Genomic DNA, 18,558 nt, shown 5'->3' on the forward strand with positions numbered 1-18,558 from the left:
AATTTTAGCACACACAAAAAAAATTAAAAGATGTGAATATGCATACAGAAAAGCATGTCAGCAGTGCTAAGAGTTTTAACCGGAAATTCATTCTAGAGAGGAAGGCAGCTTTAGTTTTCAAAAATTATCTGTGTTTCCTGATGCTATGAAAAAAACCCTTCAGGATATAGAAATATTTCCAGAATTCCTGAAGTACTCCAGTATCATTCAATATTTCACACAACAGTCGAAATGTAAAGAATGGGGAAAAATCTGTACTATAAAGACCAAAAGTGTTGACTCCAATTTAAAAAATATATAAAATCTATTAAGGCTTTGGGTAAGACTGAAAAAAATGCAATGTGAGATGAGAGGGGTCAGGCTAGCAAACCATGAAAATAAAAGATTTTTTACATCAATAAAAAGAAACTAAACTGGTAAGAATAAATTAGTTAATGACTAAAAAGTAAAGAAACTGTAGTTTCTAATGTAAGACTTCATTGTTAGAAAACCTGATTGTTTTAAGTCACAGTTGGCAAAACAAAGACACAAACAATGAAATACTGTACAATGAAGACTGTAAAAGTCTTAAAACAGCACAGACCTTTACAGGTAAGTTATAGGAGGTATACAACACACACACATGCACATTACCAGGTGTTGATGATATGTGGTCAAGAGCAGCAATATTGTAAGAAAGGAGTCAAGAGAGTTCACTGAGCCAATAAACTACACCACATTACCAAAAAAAAAAAAAAAAAAAATTAAAAGCATTGAACATCAAAAAGTACTACTTCTGGTAATTACTACCCAGTGACTAACTCCAGATCACCATCAAAATGATGAACCAAAAAAGGTATCCTGGGGAAAAAAAAGTCAATGAGACAAATGTAAGCAACGATTAGCATAAATCTATAAAAGCTCTTTGAACTTTCTCTATGAAATAATCACAGGAATCAGCAAACCAGGAAATGACATTTATTAACAGATTTCTGTTGTGCATCTAACAGCATGCTGCCCCACTTCCAAAAAAAAAAAAAAAAAAAAAAAAAAGCTAGAAATAACTTTGAAGTAACATGAATACAAGCAATGTGGCACTGTGGAAAGGAGCGGAAACTGTCCAGAGGACTGAAGGAAGAGAAATGCTAGTTGGCGGGTTGGATGACAGTCTCAGAAGGGTACTGCAGGGATCTGGGTTTAGGCATGGTATTGATATCTTCCTCTGTGATGAAGAAGACAGTAAGCTATAAATTGCTGAAGGGCAGGAGCAGACATTAAAACCAGTGAATGTACAGGGCAGAATTACACCTAACATTTCCATCTCCTTGTGGTTCTTGCTAAATTCACAAATTGCACTAGCCTCTGTACAGCGGGGAGATGGCAGGTTATTTACATGACCCTAACCACAACACCGCTCACTTCTTACCTCGAAACAAACATGAAGTCAGCAATAAGGGAGGAAATGGATTAGAGTAGTAAAAATTACCTTGTCAGTTGGGATCACAGATTTATGAACAACATTTTCCTTCATCAGAAAGCGCACCTAAGAGACTAACACAAAGACCGTGTACAAGCACCAGGAGAGCACAGTGAATACTGACATATTCTCCACAATGCTGAAACCTCTACATTCTCGATCTTTGCCCCACACAAACCAGCATGCAAGTCAGAATTTCTTCTTCAATGGTAGTATTCCTCCCACCCCCAGCTTAAGTCAAATTTGAGACAACTACACAAACTACTTGGTGCAGCCTCATCATCACAAGGCTAATTATGCATTCCCTTATTGCGCTTTCCTTGAAAGTACACCATAAACTATTCTGGGCAAGATGCAAACCAGCCTCTGATTCACAACATACTACTGGATGAAGTTACTAATTGGTGCACGTAATCCACACACAAAAAATAACCAGATACACCAGGCAGACAACAGATCGTCCTTAAACTGTGTCGATTACTGTTCATTTTTTCCCTTAGATGTGCCACTCTGCCTGCTGTAAGGCATACTAGCCTTCGGGACTTTTTGGTTTGGGGACCAATGACTCCTGCTTCAGCCTTCCCAGTTCTGGTGGCTGTAAAGTACAAACTGTCAGACCGTATGAGAAAACTAATCCGGAAATCCTGGCAACGTGAGTGGATTCTCCAGTCAAAACAGAAAAGCCTCTCTGGTTCTGCACCTAGCAACTGACTGAAGCACAGTAAGCTGCTGGAGTAATTTTGTGTGAATGGCTCAGTCTGCACACTGAATCATTCACAGCACCATCTGTAAAAGCCTCTGTTATTTCTCTTCTTTTTCCAGGACAGAGCTAAAGAAAATTCACATAAACAGGAGAAAGCAGAGTCGGTGCACTGCACTTACTGGCACACTGAGTGTCTCAAGGTAAATCAGTGGAGTCACTTGAGTTCAGGCTGATAGCACACAGCTTCAGATCTTAACTCACACCCTGGGTAACTGCCCCATCTAATGCAAAAGTAACCATCATTCTCCTACTGAAGTATTTATCTTTATTTTACAATTTTAAAGTGAAAGAGCGGAAATGAAGGATGGGCTGCACTGTAATCCCAAAAGACTAAAGAAATAGGAGTAAAAGTCGGTCCTCTGGTATCTCTGGAGAGTGGCATCATCTGCATCTTTGCAATTACTTTTCAAAGAAATAGCCATGTCCCATTTTTTGCTCTACTACAGGGTTTGGAGTTTATTGTGCCAGTAAAAATAAAAAATAAGTAAAAGAACAACACAACCTGAGATCCTGATCTCCTGATCCTGGAGAGTACTTTTGTATTAGAACCTGTTGTTCAGAGCATGCAAAGATAATATTAATAAATAATAATCATCATTATCATAATCAACCTGTCATCCCAGGAGAGACTGCAGGTTCATATCCAAGATTACAGCTGCAGATCCTAAACACAGTGATTTTGTAAGCACTCACCGAAACCAGTACTGCTCCTAGTTTAACTACCACCAACTGCTGATGATGCTGTGCACAATACTACAGATTTCCCATTTAGAATGACAGTGGTATGAACACAGTTAACATTTCACAGAATTAGTATCAGAGCTACAAAATATATCTTCAGTCATTCACAACATCTTTTTGTTGTTGTTTGTTTGTCTGTTTTTTGAGAGCAGAGATTGCATCTATTCTAAAACCCATCAAGCATTCTGGGGTGTTGAAGTCCACCGCCCATGCTATTAGGACCGCTGCCTGAGAGCAATCTGCCCTGTGCCACTGAACATTTATCCTGAGCGATTCCCAGGCAGCGCCTGGCAGATAGAATGGCCCAGGAACCATTCCTGAAAGGCAGTTCACATGCAGCCTACTCTGCTCCAGAGACAACAGCATTTCAATTGCCTCTGCGCCTGGAAACTACACGCATGTACCAATACAGCCTGAACTTCACGCATCAATTTCCATAGGATTTCACTATTAATACTGAAACTGCCTGCTTTTTAGGCTCCTTAGACTTATATTATTAAATCCTGCTGTAAATTCTCCTGATAGTGTTTGGGCTTGGAGAGGTAGAGCAGATTCTTTTGCAATCCCCTTTCCTATTTGCTTCTGTTGCAGTTATGTGAAAGACCAACAAAAATGAGGGCATACAGACTGACTGTATAAAAAAGGTTTTATGCAGTTTTGTCAGAAATATGAAAGTCATGCTTGCAACACACACCCTTGTATAGTAAGCTTGTATGTTTCAACATCAACCCAAAAAGGGAGAGGTGCAAATCTAGAATTTTTTTTTTTAAGCACAATTCTCTCCAAAGAGAGTTGCTATGGGAAAAATATAATTGTGAGACCATATGTTTGGGAGGAACAAAGAAAGTCTTCAGTCCAGATTGTTTACTTCTTCTAGAGTTTAAGTAAACAAGGGAGAAATAACAAGTGCTTTTAATGAAGATGTTGACTCATTTAACATTTTTCCAAAGGAAACTTTTAAAGAGCAATCATTTTGCTGCCACTTAAGACTCACTTAAGTTTTGTATTGTAACAGTCTTGAATAGCCAGATTTCCAATTCTTGCAGCTTTAGGAGTTACTTGTATTCATGAACCTTTCTGCTGAAAAATAAGTCGTTGGATATAGCTCATATCTTCTAATTTCTGGCTGTGAGCAACCTTGAGAAATATGCTTACCATTACACATATTTGTATGATCCATTTTATCTCAGGTTTCCAGCTCTACTTTCACTCAGGGCAATTATTTCCTCTAAATGTAACATTAGCGGAATATTGACGTACGCTCTTCATCCCTGGGTCCTTCTTTATCGAGTTACTCGGTAACTCCCACAAACAGCAACCATGAATAGCATGATTGCTACTCACACTTGGCCTACTACTGAAATAGTTAACTGTGAGCTGGATAACAGCATCTACCTTGACAGAAGACTGAAACAGCAAGAGCTGATTATTCATTCACCTCCATCAAAATCAAAGTATTAAACCCTGAAAAGAGGAAATCAGGAATGCTTTTTATGAGCTGAGTGCCTGTGGCTGGAAAGAATAAAATAAACTGAAAGTGGAGGAGGAAAAGAAGAAAGAATGTTTGTATGATATTTTTTTTCATTTTTATGCCAGAAAGAAAAAGATTTAGTATTAATTTAATTGTTATGGAATTATTACAATTGTGTTTTCATTACTAGACAAAGAATTAAAACAGAGTAACAAGAAGGTAAGCCAGTCTGGACAAAAAGATAATTTGCAAGGTCTAGAAAAGGGCATTAAGAAAGCAAGATTAGAGAGAAAAATGAGGCATATTAAGCAAACAAGCAATGAAGGAACAGACAGGCAGCTTTAGCGAATGGAAGTACTATAAGGAGATATTTTCCGTATGTAGCAGAGAAAGACACAGAAGAACTCATCTGGTGATGGCTTAACTTTAACAGAAAAAGGAGAGAAAGATTATCTGGATGTTATGAACCTTGCTAACAGGTTGATATTATCCACACCAGAGGCTGGCGAAAAGGGGGGAGGGGCAATAAAAGAAAAAGGGGGGGAAAAAAAGAAAAGAAAAAAAAAAAAAGATGATAAAGACATTTCCAGTATGTTTGATTTAATGAGCCAAAATACCCAAAAGGACAGAGACCTTTACTACAGAAAATAGCATTTTATCAGAGAATCAACCTCCTGTCTTCCCAACCCAGCTGATTTTTCTGAGGTATAACAATAAAATCAGCTACCATTTTTCCCATTCTCTAAATGTGTACGCTTTATGCTTTTTATATACTGTCAGTTCCAGAGGTCCAGCAACATCCATACAAGCAAAATCCAGATCTCCCTAATTGTCCTTCTGACAGAAAAGGCACAAACGTCTTTTTTTTTTTTTTTAAGATAATTTCAGGGACATTGATGTATTTTGTTGAACCATTCATGCATTTTAAGGAAAATTCAATCTAGGCAAATACAACCAAAAAGTGAAAACACAGTGCTTCCTTAACAGTGATTCACTTGGGCTCTAATCTTGGGCCAACTGATTCTGCCAAACGATCGTTTCTCAGCTACTTCATGTATTAGGTCTGTATATAGGCACTGAAGATGCTTAGACAGATGAGAGCATCTCAAGGTGCAAGAAGGCTAACTTTCATTAAGAGGTGCCAAAAGCCCAGTCAAGACAAACGAGCATACGAAGTTCATGCAAGCAGAAAGCACGCTGCGTCTCACAGGAGACGCTCTCCAACAAACCAACAATTTCAAGTTTGGAGAGCTAAGCAGTCCTGCACTGCATTATCCATTTTCCAGTTGCCTTTTGTTATTCCTACAGCTCCCCTCCTACTGTTCAGCCAGTGCCCAAACGTGCATGGCAACAAACATAAAAATTTTGTTTCAAATCTATAAAGAAAAAGAGAAAGATGGGTAAAAGTGAAAAGATTATACCAATGTTTCAATCACTAACTACCCTTTTAGCTTGTCACTGTTAACTAGCTACTTCAAGTACAGATACCTGCTTTTTTCATACTCTTCCTCCCACATTGCAGCACCAGGTCCCACCAATACCTTGAAATACCAATACATTGAAATATTGGACTATATTGTTTGTGTTTACTAAAATGTATGTTCTTCTTCAACCCTGGATCAGGCCAGTCCTTAAGCACACAGGTAAGTAGCCTGTCTTTTTATACTAGCAACAAAAACACGAAGGAAGACACCAACTACAATCCACAGGAAATACACAAGTAAAATGAAAAGTGAGAGCACTGTCTTACCAATACAGGATTTTCAGACTTTGTTAAAAATCTAACAACACAGAGTGTGGAAACAAAATTAATTCAACATTGTTAGTAAACTTTATCCAACAGAATAGCAATTCAGCTGCAGCTTAGTATGTATTGGATAAAGTCCTGCATAAGCCAAAAATTTAAATATTTTCATTTAAAAGTAATAGAGAATAAAAGAGTTTGTGAAGTGGTAGCAACACATTAGCATTACACGTAGATATGTGCCTCTCCCCTACCTGGGATACAGAAAGCACTGTTAAGATACCACTGAGCTTCACAAACACTTATCAGAATCCTTCCAGATAAGCTAATTACTTCATTTATAAGTAAGAGCTCGTAACATCCTAGTAACTTTCTAGTAACACCTTCCACTCACTGTTTCACTTCCAGCCCTGGAAGAAGCTCAGAGCACATCTGTAAGTGCTACTGAGAAGAAAACACATTACTGCAGATTTAATCAAACACATGAAATGACAACAGAGGTAGGTTTAACCCACAGTCTTAGCTTAATTAGGCAGGCTTTTCACCTGCACCTCTCTCCAAGTGTACCTGTTGCGATCGTACAATTAGAGGCTCCAGCACAGCGTTATGAATACAAGCCCTAGTGTGCGTCTTTTAAAATACATCAGGAAAACATAGCACAGAATCCCTCCTCACTTGCATCCCCTTCCTTATCTCGTCTTACTATTTTGAACCGTTCCAGCATCATCCCCGCAGCTCAAGGCGCTTGCTGGTTACGGCTCTGACATCGCTTACAGGATAAATATAAATTCACTAAATCTCCTGCCTGCTGTCTGCATAATCCCTTAACCTCTCGCTTCCCGCAGCCATGGTTCTTTGCCTTGTTCTCATCTCTGGCCTCTCTGCTTCATTCATTTTGCACGCATGCTTCCCTTTTCCACTTATTTTCCCAAATCATCAACATATTCAGCACATTTTCACAGTGAGATTCATTTCCCTATGGACACTGCTCTTCTACTGCACAGCCTGCTTCAGCATATCGCATTGTTTTCTACACTTTATTGAAGGATGGGAATTTTACAAAGAGTTCTTTCGTTAACAGATTTATATTAAACTTATCATCTGTCTGCAAGATACAGGCAAAGAAGGAAATACTAAGCAAGAACTTAATATTCCGGTTTTCAATGTGTTACAAAAAGAGCCAGAGAGAACAGCGTGCACTACTAGCCAAACTACAGGCAGCAGCACTCATACTGCACAGCAGCTGATCCTGCATTAGGAGTAAGAAAGCACAAGACTGTCTTATGCTACTGGATCATCCCTGGCAGAAGTAATGACCCTTCTCAGACTTCTTCACCTTCATTTTCAGCTAAGGGCTAAGAACAGACAAGTAAACCAAAGCTTTGCTCCATTTGTTTTCTTCCTGATTTCTACACCACTTTCTTAAAATTATGGCTCCCTCCTGCTCAAAAGTGGGACACATCCAGAACTTCAAGTTTGTGCTTTTAAATGACAGCAAATAGTCATTTAGATGGGTTTAAAAGGATAAAAGTAAAAGCTAAAAAGTAGTGCAGCCAGATGATATTTTGGGGGATATCTATACAGATTTTTGTTTGGGAAACTTCTTACAAAGCAAAGCCTCTGACATTATAAAGGCTCCACAACGATGCAATGAATTTCCGTATGGGCTGACTGCTGCACAGGAAGATCTAGCCATACAGTATTTCTACAAACAAACACAGAGAAAGCAAAGTTCACTACTGTTGCCATTAATAAGCTCCAGCAGAGAGAAAAGCCTATTCACACCAACCTCATTTCCAGTTTAGTAAAGCTGGAACTGAACAGCTCAAGGAGTCAAGTAGAACTTTTATTAATTTTAAAACTAAATAACATATTAAATGTCACATTTTTCTAGATAGGGGCTTTTTTTTAAGTTCTTACAGAGAAATAAATTTAGAGCTGTAGTGGTTCCTAATACATGCTTACTCATAGCTTAAAAAAAAATTAACAAAACACTAATAGCATGCTCGAGAGACTCTTCAATTAAACGTGGTGTACTTAAGCCCACACCTTGTATCAAGCACACAAGTGGAACCACCAAAGCCAAGGTGTACTCACTTATTTAATAACAAACATGCTACCAAAACAGGACCCTGACAGCTGGCTTTACTCACTACATAAGCACAAGTAATGTTACAGAATAAGCCAGGAAAAAATAAATAAATAAATAAATAAAATTTTTTCCTTACTATTAACAATGTTTAGGTTACTGTCAGCAAAAGGTTAACTAGATGCATGAAGTTTTTGCAGTAAGCCTGCAAAAAGAGTAAAGTGTTTGTTATCTCAGTGACTCAGAAAATAAGTATCTCATTAGTACCTCCAGAAAGGAGGTCTTCCTGCTGCTCCAGTCACACTTCCAGTAGCTCTGAAGACCTACTTCCCCCACTGCTCTCCTTCAGGCCCACAGGCGCTGTATCAGGCAGTCAGCACAAGCAGGTCATCTCTCCCTTTAGCAAACAGGGACAGACAGTGGCCGCTGGCCCTCTGGGCAGTTTTTCATAACCTCTCTATTTCAGTCGTGCCACTACAACTTCACCCTAGCGCTGCTGTAAGACCGCGCGACACACAGGTCCCAGGGAAGTTTCACAAACAAGCAAAAGACACGGGAAAATAAATGTCACCACAAGAATTAGTTTAGCGTCCCTCGGGCCCCAGCCCGTCACTGTGCCTGTCACCACGTCAGCTAATTTGCAGTCATGAAGTCTCTCAGACGAAGAGGACGACATGCTGAATCTCGACCCCTGAGCGGGGAACCTAGCCTTGGGCGACTTGGTGACCTACATGGCAGTTGCACAGCTTGGTAACTAGTTGGCTGGAGCCTGCAAACGTGTGATTCATCTCTGATTCTCCCCACACTACCCCGTGTGCTGTCACTGGACTGCTGGCTGCAAAATGCAGTTTCCATAAGCTGGCACTGTCAGCCTCCTATGTAGCTGAAGCACTGCTTTGAAAGGACTTTAATATTAAAAAGAAAACTGAATTTTATGCTCCTACCTAAGCACTATGAAATTCACACAGCAAAAGTATAGATATACGTATATATGCTGCTGCACCTGAACACATCTCTTTTCTGCTCTTCCCAGTGCTACCTGACAACACTTCAGCCCAGTAACTGACTGCATGTTTTGTAGAGTCCGAAATCAACAGCGCATCCACAAAGATTGTAATTAGCAGACACCTCAGCACTGGGGTGGTGCTGGGTACCATGTGTGCAAGCCAACTGCTGGAAAGATATAAATGAAAAAGCAGGAGCTGGCAAAACTGGGAGGGTTAACACGCAGCATGCCATCAGCTACATACAGAACCACTCAGACTCTGCCTGTCTCCCCTCTGTTCCCCCTGAAAATGCACAGCCAGAATTTCACTGTTCTTTACTGCAACCTGCGTCCTTAAGAGACTCTGTTGGCATTTCGCAGTGTTGTAGAATTAGGCTTTCTTATCCTCTTAACGACCGAAACACAGCTGTCCAACATGTTCCAGCTGGCACAACCCTGGCATCTCTGCTGCTAACCCAGCAGCACATCATCTGGGCTATTTTGTCCCGCTGAATGTGCATGCATCAATAATGCATATGTACAACAAACTCAAAACTTTTTTTTTCCAATCACTTATAAAACTGTAGTATTGTGAAAGCTCCTAGCAAGTTTCATCCGCATTACAAAGTTCAAATACAAATCTGTTCAAGAGGCTAAAGTTAAAAAGTTGAGTGGTTTGGGGTTTGTTAATGTCTAGTGTCTCAACAGTTACACGTGTATTAGAGGATAAATAAATAGTACAGCTAAGTTACAACTCCTCTGTATATACGTAAGTGGTAGTGACCTGTACATAGGATTAGGCAGTTCGAAGCAAGGGAAAAGAGCAAAATGTAACTCAGAACCAGGAATTGTCCTCATTTAAGTTGGGTGTTTCTGTCAAAGTGGCCAAGAGCAAAGTACTTCCTAATATCGTGATCTGTATTTACATGCTGGAATTTCAGCCTGAAAGTCGCAGGAAAAAAAATGCGCCATTCCCATCTTTTATATATTTTTGGAGTGCTGATTCAACCAATGCAGTTCTAGATGAGTTGATAATAGAATTGGACTTTCAGGGTTAGCCTTAGAAGCAGAATACTTAAGACATGTTAAACTGTGCCACAGAACACAGTTCCCCCGCGTGCCTTAAGGGTGGAATGGGCCACAACAATGCAGCACAACTCAACCAGTTCTGAGCTCACTACCTCACCTTGCACAACAGAAAATGTAATGTAATGGTTGGTTGGTTGGTTTTTTGTACCCCGTGGGCAGCAAAAGGGCATACTCTTTAGCACAAGCAAGTCTGTTGAACACTTCAAATCTACAGAGCTGTAATGCTTCACACCATCTCAGATTCTTACTTTAAAGGGATTAATTTTTGAAGATATCAGAGAAGTTATGCGAAGCTTGTATTGGGCTCTGAGAAAAGACTCTGAAGGCCATTCTGCTTCTTAGACATTAAAGCCATGATCTCATAACCACGCTATTCATTAGCGAGAGCATTACCACGATATGGGTACAAGATGTTTCAGTTATTTCCTGTGATTTCCAGGCTCTGTACTGACTGAGTGTCACTGCCTTTAAATGGCCCCACCAAAACTAACAGAATAAGGAACTTGGTTCAAGCAGAAAGGTAGCTTGCATCTCACGGCACTTTATTTTTCAGATGCAGTTGGTCTTTGTACAAGACTACCGGTGTGGCTTAAAGCACTGGTGTCTCATCCTATCACGGGGAAAAAGAGAGCAGGGGAGACCAACTGCGAGTGCTGAACAACTCTGCAGAAAATCACTCGTGGTTCCTCACCTGGCCACCAAGCTCACCTCGGTGACTCTGCTGATGCCCCCGAAGCGCCGATCGGCGCAGCCTGGTTCCTACCAGAGTTTGGGTCTCATCAGGAGCCTGCCCGGCACAGGCAAAACACCCGCACGACACAAATGCTGCCCACCCCCTGAACCCCACCGGCTGCTCGCCTCTGCCTCCTTCACCCTTATTCCCCGCGGGGATAGGGGGGCACCACGGGGTGGCGGCACCACGGGATTAGTGTCGGGGACCACAGCAAAGTTGCCTCCCCGCGCACAGCTCCTGGCATCGAGAGCCCTCTGGAGTGGGCTGGAGTTACCGCCAGCGTCTCACCGGGAGCTGGGGGGCTGTGGGGACATGGTGCTGCCCCCCGGGCTTCGCTCGCCCCCGCCCCACGCCGCGGGCCTCGCCCCCCGAGCCGGGCTCTGCTCCCCGGACCCCTCCCCAGAGGAACCCCCGGGGCGCCGCCATCCCCGTTCCCCCTCCTCGCCTGGGCGGGTTCCAGCCAAGACCAAGACCAAGACAGGAGCAGCCTCAGCCCCAGCCTCAGCCCCAGCCCTAGCCCCAGGTGCGGGGGGCGAGGAGCTGCCGGTGCCGGTGCCGCGCCCGGGCCCTGCGCCCCCGATGCGATGCGATCGGATCCGAGCCGAGCCGCGCCGCCCCTCTCCTGCCTCTCCCCGCCGGCACCTGGATGTGGCAGGAGATCTCGGAGTCGTCCAGCAGCCGCACGGTGCATTTCATCTCCGGGCTCAGCGACCTGATGCTGGAGCTCCGGAACCGGATCATCCCGGCCGCCCGCCCGCTGCCGCCGCCGCCGCCGCCGCCCCGCAGGCAGCCGCAGGGGGCCAGCCTGCAGCGGCGCCCGGCCGACCGCGGCACGGCGCGACACGGCACGGCACGGCACGGCACGGCACGGCACGGCACGGCACGGCACGGCACGGCACGGCTCGGCTCGGCACCGCCCCTCAGCCCCGCGGCGCCCCGCGGCCGCCGCCGCCCCCCGCCATCCGCCCGCCCGGGGCCGCCGCTGCGTCAGGCTGCGCTCCGCTCGCCGGCAGCAGCATCCCCCTGCTGCCACCGCCCCCGGGACAAGGAGGGGTCCGCTCCCCTCCGCACCCCCCCCTGCCCGCCCCCCCGGTCCCGTCGGTGCCGGCAGGTTGGGGGAAAAAGCGATCCCCCTCCCCCCCCGCCTTCCCCGCGGCGGTGCCCCCCGAAGGCTGGGGACCCCCCCGGGAGGGTCCCCCCCAGATGCTCAGATGCTCATCCCCCCGCTCAGCCTGCCCGCCCGTGGGGCTCCGGGTGTCCCAGAGAAGTGTATGTGTGCCTGGGGAGGGGGGGATAAAGCAGGAATGGCCAAGCGAGGTGGGTGTGCTGTAAGGAGATGGAGAGCGTAATGCAAGTTCGCTTAAGAGCGCGAGTCTTGGAAACTTGTCTCCTCGGGGAAAAAGACTGGTCCATTAGGGAGGAACTGTCTCATCCCATTTGTTGTGCAAGTGGGAAAGAAAACACATCACCCGGTGGCTTCGCTAATTGTGTTCGCCATCATAAAAGGATGTACGCATGTTTCCAAACCTTGTAGGCTGTGCAGGAACCAAGCACCAAAGCTCACAAGCCTTGGAGCGGGGATCAGCTCTGTGTTGAAAAAGGGGTGCATCCTTTCTCATGGTGAGATGAAAAGCAGACGGTGTGACATGGGGTGTGACTGAAATCCCACATCGAGTGCTAATGGCTGCGCAGGAGGGGTGCTCCACTCATTTTGCCTCTCTATCCTTGTTGACCTGTAAACTTCCATATTCTTTAAACAGTCCTGTGTGAAAGTAGCAATCATTGGAAAATCTACTGAAAAAAAAGCCTAAGCACTGCTACTCAGGTAAACTTGTCCTTTGGCTTTCTGCTGGACTGGTAGCAGCAGGAAATACAGACAGCCACAAGCAAATGAGAAGTACCTAGTGCTCACTGCTGCCAGCTAATATGCAAAGCCTTTTAATGTGGAACATAAAAGAAAAAATGTATGTATATGCTTCTCGTAAAAGATAAATGCTTCCAATTGTGTAGTGAACAGTGAAGCCAACCAGTAAGTACCTGAAACAGTCTGTGCACCTCAACAGCCACAAATTAAAGAAGATGGTTATTATCGGCTGAGACACCAGTTGTGGAAGCCCACTCATTAATAATAGACACTTTTTGTTCTACAACATGGGAGCTCAGTAGATGCATGATGTTAGCCCACATGTGGACTGACTTTGAGGCAACAGGTTTTCCTACCTACAATGGAGAAGGAATCTGTTCTTTCTATGCCAGATATTTTACCTTTCCCTCCTGTCTCTCCAACATGCCTTTCTCCATCCACAAAAGAAACAAGGAGGGAGCTGAGCCAATGATGAACTCAGGTTTTAGGCATCAGGTCAAAGTCTCCCATTGTCAGAGGTCTTTTCGCTCTCCTCTCAGAACCACATGGAGAGGACCAAGCTTCCCAAGGATGCTCAGTATTACAGACACAGTGATGACTGCAGCACAAAATACACCTCTCCAACGGCAGCACAGCTGAAGGGGACAGAGCTCAGCGGAATTGTACTTACCTGGTTTAAAGACAGACCACTTGCGTCTTTTTGACACTTTATTTGCTTTTGTGATACGCCGTACCATGTGGACTTGAAGTGCTTGGGAGCCCTGTGAGACAAGTAAGAGATTTCTCTGTCTCAGTTACCACAGAAATGCAGTCACTACTAGCGCAGAATATAGCAGTTGTCTAGCAGCACATCACCAAGTAAATGAAACAAACAGAAAAAAAAAAAAAACCTCCATTCCATAGAACAAAAAAAATTGCAATGCACACAAGCACTCTACCCTGTTGGAGCTGCAGGATATCAACCCATCAGCTGATTTTGCATCAGATACTAGGACAGCAATCTCATCCCTCTTCAAAAAACATTATGGCCCTTTTTTTCCCCAAAAATCTTAAATGGATTGTATAATTAGAAACTATACAGAAAACCCCACAAATATATTTCAAGTGCCATGCTTGACTGAGCACACCCTTTTCTACCACATCTCGGAAGCCAGACAGTCCTTACGGAGGTAGTGTATGGAAGGATCACCTGAAAAGTCAAGTACTCCAGGAAGTGACATTAAATAGCATGGCTAGTGTTAGAAAACACAAAATTAGGTATAGAAATCAATTCAGTTACCACTAAATGCTGAGCTGATGGAGAAGCGTAAAACAAAATATCCTGCTCATCCATTTCTGACTCGGTGGAAGGCAATCTCCCGCTGCAGTTGCTGCCAGGACCCCATCGTGCCACAGTGAGGTCTGTCTGAGCACCCTCCTGGCTTCACGCTGCGAGCAGGAGCAATCTGATGGGGGGCTGCAGTGCCATGCACAAGTGGCTGCAGGAAGAAGGGCTGGTGGGTAGGTGTCTGCTTGAAATGTGTTTGATTTTTACCAGTCCCAGGGCTGCCACCACTCAATATAATAGCTGCATTTTCATTCTTTGTACATCTAACTGGTCTCTGAATTAATTTGCTTAGGGACGAGTGCTTCTGGATAAGTAAGCCTATACTTCCTATTTGCTTAGGAATTGCTGCCAGCTATGAAGTTAGGCTCAAGGGCAGCAGGCAGCACTAATGAGTTTGAGTAGTACTTTGATTTCTGCATGGTTCTGCGTGGATTCAAATTACAGAATATAGAAGTCAAGGGCTTCTCCTTCAGTGACTGATCATCACAGCAACTTCAGCTCTTTAAGTCAACATTTATAATTTTAAAAAATATGCACACACACATATTTCCAAATATTCAAAGATTAACCTATAAATGCAATTGCTGCAACTGTAAGCACAACTGCATTGGGTCAGACCTTGAGCTCTAGCACAGGTAAAGCAGACACACAATTCAGTACCCTCGCAGGGACACCTGTGTGACACCCTCACCTCCTTCCCCCAGGCTCATACCTAGCCATCACCTCAGGCCTGGGCCTCTCACAAGGTTCCTGCAGCCAGGCCATACAGCAAATAGACGAGGCTACATCTCTTACAGATCACAGTGCCACAAGCAAACAGCAACTTCATTAAAATAATTTGGTACAAGTTAGATGAAAACCAGCTAGCCACGAGCCAATATTTTAGGGAGTCCTTTAAAGTTAGCTATAGTTAGAGAAGTTTGAGTTTTGCTCTCAGAATCAAAGGTTCACAGGAAATTTGCTTTCTGCATTGTCCAGACATCCAGTTATACATCAGGTTTGGATCATTTCTGAAGGACCCAGTTCATGAGAAAAACACCTTGTCCATAGTAAGGCTCCAAGTTTACAGACACTTGTGCGTATTACTCTGTTTTCTTCAGTGGAATTCCCTTTGAGACACACTATATTTGTATAAAATATATACAAGAACCAAACCTAAATTAGCAATGAGCTAATAGAATAGAGGTGGGTATACAGGGCATCACTTGAAGATGATTACAAAGAAGCTCTTCAAATGTTCTTTATACAAAGAGGTCTCACATCTGCTGGAGACTCTTGTTTCAATCTTAAGTAAGCATTTGGAGAGAAGGGAAAAAAAATAAACACTTTGTTACAAACAACAATTGTAAAGAAAACACAGCTCTTTGTATGTGGAAATAGAAGGTCTCTTATATCTGAATATTACACCCATAACTTGGAAACTGTATATAAAATATTAATGCATATTTCTATAATGCTTATTACTGTACTAACAAACCCTAAGAGTATTTAAAGAAACATAATTTACAAAGAACAAATATTTACATAGCCAAAGTCCTACTGATTGCAATGAGGGCAGAATTGATCCAGAAGCTGAAACTTTAATTCACGTAGGGTTTCTACTTCCTATTATATTCCAAAAACATTACAAGTTCATTGTATGAATGAGATCTGTAAAAGATCACTTTATCTGACAGAGGCACCAACGTACCCAGGATTCTCATGCTTGCATTACGAAGGAAACATTTATTGTGAGTCAAGCACGATCTCGCAAATCCACTAAAACTGCAGAGCTATAAGTGAAATAATCGGCCACAGCTACACCAGCAGAAAGAAACCAGCAGGGACGTACCGCTGCCTTCATGGCACTCCTCACCTACAGTCACACACATGGCTCAAAGTGGGCGAGTCAGAAGAATGCACTTTCTTCCACTGCTGAAGCTTAGCAATCTCTGCAGAGATTCAGGAAATGCTGAAAAAAGCATTTCAATGCTCCATTCCCGCAGAGAGGGACAGGTTGAATTTACTGTGCAAACTTCTTAGTAAACTTCCTGCAGATGTCACCTGCAAGCACAAGTATTTATCAGCATTTATCTGAGTTAAACCATATCGGAAACATCATGTTTGAAAGTTGCTTACTGGAACAAACTTTCCACTGATTTTAATCCGCTCAAGCCAGCTACCGTGAGGGTAAATGTCAGCTCAGAGCCTTTGGCTCAGAGTGTACAAAGTCAGTGAGACGATTATCACAGTTCACCGGGTCCTAAGACTTACGAAGACGTCCCTACCAGTGGGGACTGAAACATTTCTTTGGTACACTCCCTTTTCAGAGAACATATAGTCCTGTTTTTGTAATATAATTGTCAGGAAAACTACAGCAGTCAGTGTACTCTCTTATAGTTTCCTGTACCGTCCTTCTCTTTTCTCTGAGGACTCTGTTCCCAAATACTGCTCTCACTATTAGCTTTCTACGGCTGCTTTCAGACAAGCAATGCAACAAATTTCCACACTTTTTAAGAGCCCCAGAGAGACCTTGCCCCTCACACCACTGGAAGACTAACACAGTTTACATGTAAAAAAACTGGTGGCATCAGATGTCTGTAGCTAATTCATTACCTAAAGAAACCTGATTGTCTCTTGCTGAACGCAAAGGTAGCTACCACATCCATGTACCTCACTGGTCTATGATGAAATAAAAAAAAAAAAAAAAAAAAAAAAAAGTAATTCTACCTGTGACTTAATAATACAAATAAAGGTACTCCGCATCTGTGGACCAAGCTGAAAACCAGAGCTCTGCTTTCCTGTCTGTTTCTGTGCAGAGATGAAGAATACGGCAATACATGTCATACTGCATTTGCCCATTAAAAAAACTAATGTAGAGGTATGTCTGCAGACACTGTTGGCAAATGAAGAAAAGGCTACAGCAGGAATTGTTCCTCCTGTTAAAAGTACTTATCTAAACGATCATGTAATAAGGCTCCGATTCAAAATAAAAGTCAACTATTTTCAATGAATGAATTTTAGTGTTGCTAGGAGGATAAAAACAAGACTGAAAGTTGATCATTACTGTAACACTAACACTAGTTATAAAATAAGTAAAAACTGCAGCAACACAAGTTACCAGATGGCCAGTCCAGCTAACCTCCTCAGAGACAGGCTTTGAAGAGCTCTCATCACCCTCCAAGCCTTGCTTACTGAGTACACTGTAACACATACCACACAAGTAACACCCACTTATCTGGTGTTTTCTTTTCTACTGCTCTGGTTACAGGGTACAATATGACTGCTGCTGTGCAGCACTGGCTTGCAATAACGTTCTGCTTCCATGGCCACTGCACAAGCATTTTCAAACAGCTGAAAGTACTTAGATGAGTTTGGGCCATTTTATTGTTCCTTTTCGTCTTTTGTGTTATTCTCCTTTTTAATACTCCTGTCATGCAATTTGAATTTTACATACCTTGTCTTTACTGATAGTTGTCTAACTTCAAATGTGCATAAAGCACTTTTCCAAGCTGGAATGATCCTCAAAGTTGGGCCCTGGATAGGTAATCAGGTTTAAATCACATTAAAGTCCAGAAAATAAAGCTTCTCCTTTGCATATAAATCAGGTTCCTTGTATATTCTGAGAACAAATTAAGGAGTACAGGAAGAATGCATGCCATATGCAACAGGTATTTCAAGTTTGCTAATCTTGCCAGCATCTAACTGGAATCTGTTATTCAAGTAAGTAGCACCTTGATTTTTAAAAAATCATATGCAACAATATTCAGTTTCTGATACAGCTCTCTTTATAGCTTCTGACTTTTGTCATTAATTCCTTTCCAAATTGCTTTAAGGACCATTGCTTCTTATTGATTTGAGTCTTTAATTATGCAAAAGCTAATAAGGATAGGATTTAGATTTAGTTACCTTTGTTGCTAAACTTGTGAGAGGCTCTGTGGCGTAAGAGTATGCTTGTAAATGATTGCAGAATGAAGGCTTGACTATTCAGGAAAGAGATGTGGACAAAGCAAATGCAAAAAGACATCAGACAAAATAAGAGAGCACACTTCAAAAGCACTTACTGCTAACTGCTCAATAATTGTCATTTAGACTCACTTTTAGGAGAAACATTTTAAGGTTTTTATTTTTGCCTTTCCACCTTCAAAAGCCAGCAGGTGGCTACATTTTCATAATGCCTTGAGTGCTTTCAAAACTAATGGTTCCACATTGGAGTACACTGTTGCTATTGTAAAGCCATACTGAAATATACAATACAAAACTTTTACACTCTAAGAGTTAGAGGACAAGTACAAGATGAGAAGTTAAAATAATAAA

At 42.6% G+C, this 18,558-nt stretch overlaps 1 protein-coding gene across 1 annotated transcript in view; it reads right to left on the reverse strand.

Moving 5' to 3' along the window:
- Positions 1 to 11,894, reverse strand: part of FRMD3 (FERM domain containing 3) — a 152,403-nt gene extending 140,509 nt beyond the window's left edge. The window contains exon 1 of the mRNA XM_040540488.1: positions 11,714 to 11,894. Coding sequence (XP_040396422.1) covers positions 11,714 to 11,812 — 99 coding nt within the window. The 5' untranslated portion in view covers positions 11,813 to 11,894. The remainder of the gene's footprint in view (positions 1 to 11,713) is intronic.
- Between the last annotated feature and the right edge of the window lie 6,664 nt (positions 11,895 to 18,558).

Source organism: Cygnus olor, chromosome Z, assembly GCF_009769625.2.
Source record: "Cygnus olor isolate bCygOlo1 chromosome Z, bCygOlo1.pri.v2, whole genome shotgun sequence".
In the NCBI taxonomy this organism is placed as follows: domain Eukaryota; kingdom Metazoa; phylum Chordata; class Aves; order Anseriformes; family Anatidae; genus Cygnus; species Cygnus olor.